The sequence below is a fragment of the Biomphalaria glabrata genome, chromosome 7, assembly GCF_947242115.1.
Source record: "Biomphalaria glabrata chromosome 7, xgBioGlab47.1, whole genome shotgun sequence".
NCBI lineage: Eukaryota > Metazoa > Mollusca > Gastropoda > Planorbidae > Biomphalaria > Biomphalaria glabrata.
Window position 1 is genome coordinate 3,825,417 of NC_074717.1, and position 12,198 is coordinate 3,837,614.

At 31.5% G+C, this 12,198-nt stretch overlaps 1 protein-coding gene across 1 annotated transcript; it reads right to left on the reverse strand.

Moving 5' to 3' along the window:
* Window positions 1-2,342: 2,342 nt before the first annotated feature.
* LOC106079169 (flap endonuclease 1-like) lies at window positions 2,343-12,128 on the reverse strand. Its single transcript, XM_056034540.1, has 13 exons — window positions 11,932-12,128; window positions 9,627-9,729; window positions 9,355-9,457; window positions 9,038-9,101; window positions 8,421-8,530; window positions 6,897-7,033; window positions 5,801-5,867; window positions 5,214-5,345; window positions 4,891-4,923; window positions 4,532-4,585; window positions 3,890-3,954; window positions 3,214-3,334; window positions 2,343-2,510 (listed from the first exon to the last, which is right to left on the reverse strand). Exons 1-13 carry the CDS (start codon window positions 12,095-12,097, stop codon window positions 2,448-2,450), a joined length of 1,218 nt encoding a protein of 405 aa, XP_055890515.1. The 5' UTR covers window positions 12,098-12,128; the 3' UTR covers window positions 2,343-2,447.
* Window positions 12,129-12,198: the final 70 nt, after the last annotated feature.

The window sequence follows — 12,198 nt, forward strand, 5'->3', positions numbered from 1 at the left end:
GTGTACCACGACCTTCGTGAGAGTTCTCCAGTTGTCTATTTCAAAGACCAGCTGCTTTCCTCTATGTCAGTGAGGGCAAAATAGCACCTGAGTTGATCTTTACCATTGAGATAAGCTATTACTAAAAAAATCTTGTTTTTGTTATATTGTTTTGTTTCTTCTTACATTTAATGTATTCATGTTCTATCCAAACCTCAGTCTAACTTCATACGTTGATGTGCTAAGTACGATGTTCATTCCATGGCTTGAATCTTAGACTTGGTGAATGCTAGTAACTGACGTGATACATCCCAGTGGATGCTATACTAACTGACATTACACATTATGGTGAATGCTGGAAGTGAGTGTTACATTGAGCGTTACACATTGTTGTTAAATGCTGTAAAACTTCCACATCCAGTTCTTTGTTCATTATTTCCCCTTGTTATGCTGTAAATTTTCTCCCCTTTGCTACCTTTAGTCTTACCCACATATTTGATTGTACTAGTCTTAAAGCCAATCATTGTTTTGTGTTGGATGGACTGAATTTTGTCTAGTGAAGCATCTCACGAGGTTACTTTATATAATGTTTCTTAGAAATGTACCTGCTTACTTGACAATGGTCGGGGTGGGGGGGGGGGGGGTGTCATTAAATGGCCTGGGTCATTGAATGTTTGCCCTTGCAATACTTTTGTAGCGTTTTTTAATCAACAGTTTATAAAAGGGCATCACTCAGTTCATCAAAGCATGTCTATGTTTGTATATTCAGTCTATACAGAATGTCTAGTCTATGCTCTAGGTATCTGCATTTGCCATTTGTGTCAAGGACTCATTTTTTTTTTCTCAGCTAATACTTGAATATTGTTTTTGTTTGACCTTTTGAGTTTATTGCTAAAACTTTGGCAAATGGTTATGGAAATTCAATTTATGTATTGAGAGTACTCTTAAAGTTGGCCTGTTTGTAAAAAAAAAATGTGCTAAAATAACTGTTTAGAAAAATGAATACACAAAATAAAAAAGAGAAACATTTCTTACAAGTGCTCAAAGCATTTGTGCTCAACTTGTCGAGTCGACATTCAAGATGCTGAAAACTGGATCTAAAAATAATCAAAGTCATCTCTTATTTATTGCTTCATTTCTAAAATTAAACATAATATGTTTATTGTTATTATAAGTTTTTTGCCCCCAGATTTATAAGTGATACCACCACATTCAAAGAACTTTAGGTCACATTAATAACAGAGGCTGTGTAAAGTACCTTTCCAGTGATATTCATGGATACACTGAATTTTTGTAACAGATTGTTGTTTTTTTAAACATAAATGCGCAGGGTGTGAAGCAACAAGAAAGGGGAAATAACTTTCACTGTCAGGGTTAAAATGCTCTTAGTGGTTCCTAGCTGCTAGGATTTCTTCCCCCTGATTCAAGCATCCCTTGTGTTTTTCTTCCCTAAGTTGACACTGACGACAGTGCCATAATTGTTGTAGTACTTTTAGGTGCTATCACATGTAGCCCTTGGACCAAATCAACTTTTAAACCATTTCCTTTGTTTGTGATTTGTGCAAGAAACCAATGAATCTGTTTTCTTGATATAATTATATGATTTGTTTTGAACGTTATTTATTATATTGGTGTTTTTGTTTTCTTCGAATGTTATGTTAAATTTAAAGTGTGGTTATTAGTGTATTTTTTGTTTTTAAATGAGGAAAATATTTTGAGCATATGCAAGCAGTTGGAGTGATGTAAGCTTTTTACTCTAATAAATATTACATCAATGGCTTTCATTAATTCAGTCTCCTTGTCTTTTTGGAAGTATCATACGAGTAATTTAATTAAAGTTTCTTTACATTGTCTGAAGAAGTCTTTTTGAGGGATAGATTCAAATTGGGCAATGAGTGTTAAGTACATGTCATTGTGACTTCAATATTATAAAGTGGCCAGTTCAATGGCAAACTGCCTCAAACTTACTCAAGAGAAGTCAAGATGTAGAGCTATTTTGGGAGTCGAAGAGAAGGATAAGTAAGACCTTTAATGGCCAACACTTTACAGGCACATGCCAGAGTATTAAACCAAAATTATTGTTCAAAATTTCTTAATAGCCCCTACAAGAGAGCAGCCTGACATTTCTATCTAGAAAAATAAACTGTTATTGAAAATTCTTTTTCAGTCATTTTCATTGTGGAATGAACAAAATATGCAAATATGCTAAACCTATTTAAAAAATAATTTTCAAGAATGCCATATAGTGGAGTTACTATAATAGAATCCAAACACATTCTGAAATAAGGATGGTTAGTCTGATTAATGCAGCATTATATTCTATGAAGTTTAAAAAAAGAGACAAACATAAAAGCACAGGACCATAAAAATTTTATATTTTATTTTCTCTTTGAAACTTGTGTTCTGTTCCAATCAGTTTTGAGTTCAATGTGTTGTACAATTCATTATAGAGTAGCAGCATCTGAAATCTATTTGGTTTTCTTAAATGTCCCTTTTCCTTTTTTCTTCTGGGGTCCTTTAGTTTCTTCAGCCTATTAAAATACAAATGGATATTTATATACAGAGTGCACTTATCCAATACAGTTTCATATATATTAGAAATATGTATTGCTGCCTACTTAGCAGCTTAAAAAAATTGTTTTTGAAAAAAAAAGATACATATCTGGTTATTTAGAAAAACAAAACACTCCCATTTAAGTTTAAAAAAGAAATGTATATAATGGGATTATTGTTTTATTTTTGTCCACCGAACTCTAATGGGTACCTGACATAGTTTGGTAGGTCTTGCCTTGGCCACATGAAACCCACGTTGACCATGAAATCAGCAAAGTAAATTAGCAACAGATGACCTTTACATCATACATCGCAAGGTCTGAAAGGGGCACTTTACTTTTACCTTACTTTGATGCTAGTCAACAAGTTAGATAAAAACTACATTCAGTTACATATGAGCAGTCTTAAAGAGATCTTGTGAACATAGATATAAATGCTTGGAAAGACATAGCTCTAGACACACCATGTGGAGTGAAGTGGTTGCCAAACAATCAATGCACAATAAAGTAGCAATGATCTCGTCTAAAAAAGAAAAAGCAAGCTAAACAGAAAGTACTGGCTGCGCCAATGCAAAGTATGCAGAAAAAAATGCATACTCAAAATAAAATAAAGGACTTTTATGGCCACAAGAAGAAATGCTTTACCAATCAGAAGCTTTCTAAAGTAAATGAAACAAGTTACCTTTCTTTTTGTTGTAGCTTTAGATGTGGAAACTATAGAGAAGAATGAGTCCATCCTGCCTTGTGTTGTACCTTGCCTGGACTTGAGCAGTTTCTTAGCACCATTACGTATTCTTTCTTCACTAGGAAAGAACAAGAAGAGCTAAAGAAAAAAGAACATAAGAAAAAAAAAGAGCCTAAGAAAGAAGAGCTAAAAAAGAAGAGCCTAAGAAAGAAGCTAAAAAAAAAAAAGAAGAAACTAAGAAAGAAGAGCTTAAGAAGGAAGAAACTAAGAAAGAAGAGCTAAAAAAAAAAGAGAGAAGAGCTTAAGAAAGAAGAGCTAATAAAAAAAAGACTAAGAAAGAAGAGCTGAAAAAAAGAAGAGCCTAAGAAGGAAGAGCATAAGAAAGAAGAGCTAAAAAAAAAAAGACTAAGAAGAGCTTAAAAAAAAAAGAAGAGACTAAGGAAGAAGAGCTGAAAAAAGAAGAGCCTAAGAAAGATGAGCTAAAGAAAAAAAGACTAAGGAAGAAGAGCTAAAGAAAGATGAGACTAAGGAAGAAGAGCTAAAGTAAGAAAATCTTTAAAGAAAGCGGAGCTAAAGAAAGAAGAGCCCTAGGAAATATAAAGACTAATAATAAGATTGTAGCCAACATGAACAAAAAGACTACTAATGAGAACAAAAAATAGTCAATCCTTACTTAAAGTTTTTCTGTTTCACCATTAATTCTACTAGACCCTCCTCATCTGGATCAGTCCATTTTAGCTAAAAATATATGCACATATATATATATATATAGGTCATGATTAATAGGTCATAAATATAAATAATTTCACATGTGTAACAATATAACAATTGTACTTTATTTTAACAATTAGCATTATAACATGATCTTCTTCTTGTGTGAGTCTAATTAGAATTTATCTTTTTCTGGGTTAGTTTGGATGAATCAAAAATGAAGGTTGCTATTAAGTTTTGACAGACATTAAATTAATGAATTTATATAAGAGCTAAATGTCACAAGAGTTAAACATGTGGCAGGTAAACATTGTAAAAGGGATATGTTAAGACAGCCTAGGATAAGAGGTTATGAATGTGGGGCATACATAAGAAAAAAAAAAACATGATAGATATATAGACATAAATTTAAAAAAAAAACATGAGCCAATATCAAGAATTTTCATTTATGTTTTTTTTTGTTTGTTTTTTTACAAAGAGCAGAATTCTGTTCTTATAACTATCTGCAGATATTCTTGTAACTAGTGGCAGAAGTTTTGTGAAAACAAAGAATATAATTCTAACACACATCAGCTTAAAGTTTGTTTATAAGTTGTTTACCAACCTCTAACTTTTCTGGGTCAGTGACTTCTGGCTCTTGAAATAATTTTCTAGCTTCCTGAAATTTACAAAATGCTAAATTTAAAAACATTTGTAATGAAGGGCTGAAAAAAAAAAAAGCTAAAAAATCATGAGCTTGTTTTTATCACTCTTATTTATACTTAAATTAGCCTTGAAAATTTTAATAAAAATTTTTCTAGGAAAACAAGTTATTTTTCAAACTAACAGCCAATTTTTAAAAGAAAAAATATCTTAAATCATTAAAAAAAAGTTATTTTTCATCATTTTATCTTAAGTATTTAACCAATTTAATTTATTTAAGTTTATTTTTAAAATAAAACAATTATTGAAGTATTTGTGTACCTTAAAAAGCCAATCATCAGGAACTGTGTATTTCTGGGGATGAAATGCAAAAATCTTTTAACTTAACTTGTTTAAAATTAAATTAAATTGTTTGCCATCTTACAATCATAGTTCATTTTTACAATTTGTTAAAGTAATGAATAACTTTAGGAATGGATATAAATTAAAAAAAAAAGTACTAATTATACAAATGCATAAATGCCATAGTTTAAAAAAAAAGGATAAAATTTTGCCAAGAATCACTTGTACTCAAACATATCAGCTTCTTTCATAAAAATAATTTAAAAAAAAAAAAAAAAACAAAACAAAAAAACATAAAGTACCTTTTTGTCCAGATGTTTGATAATCTCTTCAATATTTCTGTGTTGTTTGATTAATTCTATCGCTCTCTTTGGACCAATGCCTCTAATAGAGTCACAATAATCACAGCCAAGCAGAATACAAAGGTCAATAAACTGACAAACAAAAATAAAACAAACTTTTGTACAAGTATTCTTGTGTTGAATATGTCTTGTCAAGCCATTTGTTTTTGGATTGAATTCATTAAATTAAATAATGTTTCATTTGTCACAATGGCCCATAAAACTATAAAAATAGACAAGACTGATAACTTACTTAAGAAACAGAATGTTTGTTAAGGGTTTTTTTTGTGAATAAATTATAACTGTGAATGGTTGTAGTATCCATCAAATCTTTAATTTTATCTTTGTTACATTTTAGTTTAGAAAAACAGATATTTAAAAAAAAATATTTTTTTCATTCTTTTTTTTTTATTAAACAAAAACTACCTAAACCTAAGCCAATAACTTAGCATCACTGTTGAAATTGTAAAATTATAGGGTTTTTTTTCATGCATTTAAAAAAACTGTAAGCCTAATTTTAATGCTTTGAAATCTGAAGAGAAACAAACCTCATCTTGACTTAAGTTTAAATCTTCTAAAATTTTACTCAGCTGATACTCTTTAATTGGTAACTTTCTGTGGAATACAAAATAAAAAAACTGAACTTGAAAATCTTCAAAGACTTTGAAAAATAAAACAAAAAAAAAATGTCTTTAATTACACAAATTACAACATTGATGATAAATAGAAGTAACAGTAATATAAAGTTTGATCATAATTGGAGAGGGGGTTATTAAAACCCTCTACCACCAAACATTCAAGGAAGGAGTCAATCAGGAAAAGCCACTACCTACACAGAGAAAGGCTTAATTTTGTTTCATGTTATCAACTATAGTTGTGAATGCTCTTCAGAGTCATTCTTCTCTTAGGAATTTAGGGGAAAAGTAAGAAAGCAATTATTTAATTATGTAGAAAACTAGAAGAATATTCATAATGGCCTTCATAGGAAGTTGAAAAATGAAAATGAATGCAGCCAATTAAAGAATAATATCAATGAAACCTGTACAACTAAAAATTATTTTTTTTTCAAGTGTAATAAATTTTCTTAAAATGATTAAAAGAAGTCAATTTTTTCCTATTTTGAATAATATATTTATATGGCTTTTCATAATAACTATAAAAGTATTCTAAAAGAATATTTCTTTTCAAGCTTAAGTGGGTAATAAATAGTCATATTTTATCAAAATGTCTATTTTAGTTTTCTGTCAAACACAACACTATTGTTTCAATAATGTCTGTATCAGCCAGTGTTGAAGAAATTTAAAAAAACAGGAACTACCCAAGGGGCTTTCACATGTTATTATGTTTTTAGAAGGCAAGTCATGTGATGGCTATTTTTAGTATCAAAGAAAAGTTTAGCATTTGCAATTTATTTAAAATCAAAAACATAATTCCATCAGCAAACAATACCAAAAAACACAACTAGCAACTAAAAAATTATGTATATTAATAGTAACAACTTTATGTTCTTAGAAATGAAAAAGATTAGGTCAAACTAAATCAAAGCGTGATGGACACAATTCAGCATTGTGAATTTCATGATTCGGGACTTAAGACGACTCCAAGAATACAATCTCAAAAACATTCAAACTATTAAATACCTACCTCGCTTCACTAAATGTTAAATGACGCAACACGACACTGGAGCCAAATGTTAACGAGTCCATATCTTCTGTCCCTGTGGCATAAACTTTACCTCCCTTTACTAATGCGGCACACTGAGCTTCAGCTTCACATGGTGCCTAAGAAAACACATTTGAATGAAAAATATACTTAGACTTCAACAAGGAAAGATACTTGTTGTTATTATATACTTATATAAAAGCTATAATAATATAATAATAATAATTTACAGAACAAAGGTCAATTTTGTTATGTTTTCAAAGAAGACAATTTTGTCTTATCTTCAAAAGCTCTACAATAGTTTAAAAAGTAAAATTCAATTCCGCTACCTGAACTTCTGTTCAATAATGCAGATGCCAAAGATAATATATATTAATAGATAATATAATATATATATAGATAATATATATCAGCCACCCGCACCATCATAACTACATCAAGCCCCAGCGAAGTGGGCGACTTCTGTCAATCAAGACTAGAACAGAGCGGTACAAAAACTCGTTCGTTCCTTATTCCGTCAGACTATATCAACACCACTTGCTGATCAGGAAACATGAAAAGGATCATGCCTGTGTGAAGTCGCTCCATCAACTCTTTATGTTGTGTCTGTTCTATTTATATGAAAGTTTCTGTTGTATTGTCTTTATATGAGAAAAAAAGTGTCCTTGTAATCACAACAATAAAGCAGTCTTAGTCTTAATCACTTTATGTCTGAATAAACCAATCATTGTAATAACGTTTAGCTTCTCCTCTCATCTTTATATCGATACCAAACAGCAATACCATAATGCAGTGGGTTTTCTTTCTTGTTGTTATAAGTGTCCTTTATTTTTCCCTAGTGGTCTTCGTACTCCAATATATAATTGTGGAAGATGGATAATGAAAGAAGAATTTGAGCCTTTCAGAGTAAATGCTACAGAAAAATGCTGGGTATCATATGCCAGCAAGAGAAGACAAATGAGTTTGTACCAGCTGGATGGCAAAGAGGATGAACTCAATACTGTGAAGAGACGAAAGCTGAGTTGGTTCGGTTATACTTCAAGACATGACTCTCTGTCAAAAGTCATCTTTCAAGGCACAGAGGAGGAAGCATGAAGAAGAAGACAACCAAAGAAAAGCTGGCTGGACAATGTAAAAGAATCGACTGTTACTATCCTGTTAAGAATAGCTGCTGACCGGGAAAAGTGAAATGGATTTGGTTACATGAACTATTACAGCAAAGGGATAGAAGATGATGACGAATGTTCCTTCAGAAATGAAGATTATTAGATTGTAGCCCAAATCTCCAGCAGGAAAGCAGGGGATGGCAACACTACTTTTGATGACAGTCCAAAGCACATACCTCACAGCCACTTTTTACAATATTTTATAAATAAACTTGGTATCATTTTTCACAAACATTTTTTCTCTGCCTGATTCACACATTTTTTCAGCTCAGTTTTAACATTTACGTTCAAAGGTTCAGAAGAGTTTATTTCGTGAGTATAGCTCAAAAACGTTCATTACCTCCACAAATGGAATACCCATCAAAGTTAACAACTTCTTACAATCGTCATTGTGTTCTTTGGTGACTTTGACTAACCTCCTGCTGAATTTCTCTACATTCTCTTCATCACCTGCAAAAGTAACCACATGAACTTACACATCTGTACTACAAACTACATTTTAAATTTAAGAACACTTTGAGTATCACATATAACAAGGATTTATTTTGAACTATATCTATACAGATTTTTTGGGACTAGGAAGTAAACTATCTGAAGGAACATCCGAAACATATATATATATATATATATATATAGCTTTTATATAGAGCTACTTTCATGCTTATAGCATGCTCAGAGCGCTTTGGTCCAATCTCATTTGTGGACCAGTTGGGAGGGGGGGGGGGGGGGTATCTAGGAGTTGGTTTTCCGTGCTGCCTTTAGGCGCTCAGTAAACACGACTCTGCCCGAGTCGGGTGTCGAACCTCGAGCCCCCTTCTAGGTAGCCAAGACAAGCCAAGTTCAAGGGCACTTAGCCTCTCGACCACGCTTCCCACATATAAAACATTTTACAAACAATAGGAGCTGGGTTTTTTTTTGTACAAACAAAACATGTAATTCTTAAAGGGAAAATCTCACCGGCTTCTTCTGCTTTGTCCAGTTCTTTTTGTGCTTCTTCTCTTTTCTCTTTCCTTTTAGCCAACTGAGAAGACAAAAATTACACAATAAAATCTACATCTTATTTCATATTTAGTTTCCAAATTATTCTTAATTGTTATCAAAGAAAGGTAAAATTAATTCCTTTTTATTAACTGAAAATACTAAAAATTAAAATGTATGTGTTGTATTGTTTTTATAGGTGAGAAGAGAGTCCTTGTAATCACAACAAATTTCCAAGGGTCAATAAAGCAGTCTTAGTCTTAAAAACAAAAAAAAAAAGAGAAATATGTTATTACCTCCCCGGATTTCATTTCTGGAGGTTTTCCATCAAAAACATAAACAGGTTTGATTCCATTTTCCACCATCCGGATGGTACGATAAAACATCCCCATCAAGTGACTGGAAAGAAATAGAACTAACTGGCTTATTTTTTTCTCATTTAACATCTAATCAGGACACTAACCTGGAGATTTTTTTTTATTTTAACATTTAATGCATACAAAATCTGGACATTTAAAAACGTTTTTCTTTTAATTACTAAATATTAATTAATCATTAGTGAAAATACCTTGTTGTTTCTCCTTCTTGATTAGTTAGCTGAGAACCATCTTGACGTACGGCTATTAAAAACTGATAGATGCTCATTGAAGCATCAATAGCTACTTTTCTTCCTAAAAGTTGATATAAACAATGATATGAATATAAAAACCATTAAATTAATAGATTAAATATATATGTATACTCTATGAAGTTTTAAATTATCAGTATAACATAAAGTTATGGTATTAATTGTTAATTTTTTCCTCTACAAACAGCTTTTCTATTACATTACATAGAATATAATCTATGATCTTATTATATAAAGCTCAAAATGCAGGAACAAATAGATCAAGTTATCTAGATCAAGTTTGCTTACATTATATTCATTATAATGATGGTCATTTCCCCAGACCTCCTAGCTGGCTGACCAAAAAAAAAAGGGGGGGGGGAAGAGAGAGGAGATTATTTAATAATTCACACTCACAGGGAGGCAGGGGTGCGTGGAGGGGTCCATACTTGTACACAAGACCAAGACAAATAGATTATTTTTTTTTTTATAGTTGTTACTTGTTACAAATAAACAATCTCTCTCTCTCTCTCTATATATATATATATATATATATAATATATATATGCTCTATAGTCTTCTATAGACTATTCTATAGTCTATAGTATAGTATATAATACTACATTTAATTTATAATCTATCTAGGCTAGTAATTTAGTATACTCAGGATAGTCCGATAGTCACATACTGACAGTTTCATACTATTCATAGTACTTTTAGTTTATGCAATTCAATTTATTATATAGATCTAAAACTTTTAGATTTTACTTTAGAGCTTTGAGCCTTTGACTCAGGACAGTCATGTCAGTTTCATGTCTAAATAAAGACGAAAATATAAAACTTTAAACTGTAAACAGACTTGAGACTAGATATTTATCATATTATTATATAATTAAATACTAGACTCTATATATACTTAATTATATACTCTATAACTATAACTCTATTGTCTCTATAGTAGTCTATAGTATATATATATAGTAACTATGCTCTACCTACTATAGAATATAGTATTTAACACTATTAACAGTACCGCTACCCATTTATAACACTATTATTAACCTAGAATCCTAGATCTATAATAATCTATATTGACTATATTATTCTAATATTTAAATTTAACTTATTTTAACAATAATATTAATAACAAGGTTACAAAAGACAGTTTGTGTGGAAACACAAACTCAAAATCGGCCCCCGAAGTAAAATGTTTTACATAATTCGGATAATCCTTCAGAGTTGAAGATAGTTTACTTCCTAGTCCAAACCTCCCGCAGGACGACGGGGGATGGGAGCAGGCAGGGTTTGAACCTTCGATCGTCGATAAATCAAAACGACAGTCCAGCGCGCAAACAGCACGACCAGTGGTCCACCCAGGTAGGCTTCAATATTTTCAGAAAGAACATCCGAATGAAATTATATCAAAGACAAATGAGAGATAAGAATGGAGAAAGAAGGTTAACAGATCTTGTGTAGTGCCCCAACCGTCCCGCAGATCAAAGGATACGTGAAAGTGAATGTAAAGTTAGATGTGAACCTGGCCTAACTAGTTTGTGGTCTATAGGGCAGATGATGTAAAGTTCATCTGTTTTTGTGGCCTACGGTTAACGAGGGTGTCATGTAGCCAGCACAACGACAAACCGCATTTGCTTTTCCCCAACTAATGTCAGGTACCCATTAGAGTATGATTAGAGCTGGGTAGACTCAGAAGTTGAAAATCCCAGTCTTCACCAGGATTCAAACCAGGGACCCTCGGTTCGAACTAAATAAGTTAATTGTTTTGAAAAGGCTCAATCTCATATTCGAATCCTCAAAAAAAAAAAAAAAAAAAAATTCCTTATCGCTATTTAGAAAAAATGTTCACGAAATGTTTATAAGATTACTATTCGTCTTAAATTAGGTCTAACATATAATGCATACTAATTAGCTTTTTCTTATAAAAAAACTGCTTGCATAATTTATTTTAAAAATTAGAATTTTCGCTTTCAGGAAAAAAAAAAAGTAGCCATTGCATCAGAACTTTGAATGGTCTAAAATATTGTGAAGTCGGATTTTCAATATCTCTTCTAGTTTACGAGATCTAAACGGGACGGACGGACAGACATTTCGCACAAAACTAATATAGCGTCTTTTCCCCTTTCGGGGGCGCTAATAATACTGTCACTTAATAAAGTTAATTTAACTATTTTAACAAATAAAGTTAATTTAACAGAGTCAGAGTGAGTGCAGTAAAATGTTGACTATTTATGAAGGTATGAAATATTACCAAAAAAGTGTTTAATATCATATTCTTTCATTGACGCTGGCGCATGATCACCCAAGAGTTTTGTAAGACCAGTAATTCCCATATTATTTTTGTAGCCGTAGCAGTCAAGAGATATGGAAATTGTCTTTGTAAACAAACGTCTTAAAATATAAACAAACAATACCATTCCCCGCCAACTTAGGTCGAATAGATATTTTCGAACTTTGGTCAGGTTAGTTGATTTACTATTTACAACCAAAATACTTAAAAGATGATTTTGATTACTGT

Excerpts from the sequence above, each read along its gene's own strand:
- LOC106079169 (XM_056034540.1), bottom strand. The coding sequence starts at position 12,097 with ATGGTATTGTTTGTTTATATTTTAAGACGTTTGTTTACAAAGACAATT. Across the intron at positions 9,458-9,626 it reads CAAGAAGGAGAAACAACAAG|TCACTTGATGGGGATGTTTT; the intron begins GTATTTTCACTA and ends ATTTCTTTCCAG. Across the intron at positions 2,511-3,213 it reads AAGCTACAACAAAAAGAAAG|GCTGAAGAAACTAAAGGACC; the intron begins GTAACTTGTTTC and ends GTATTTTAATAG.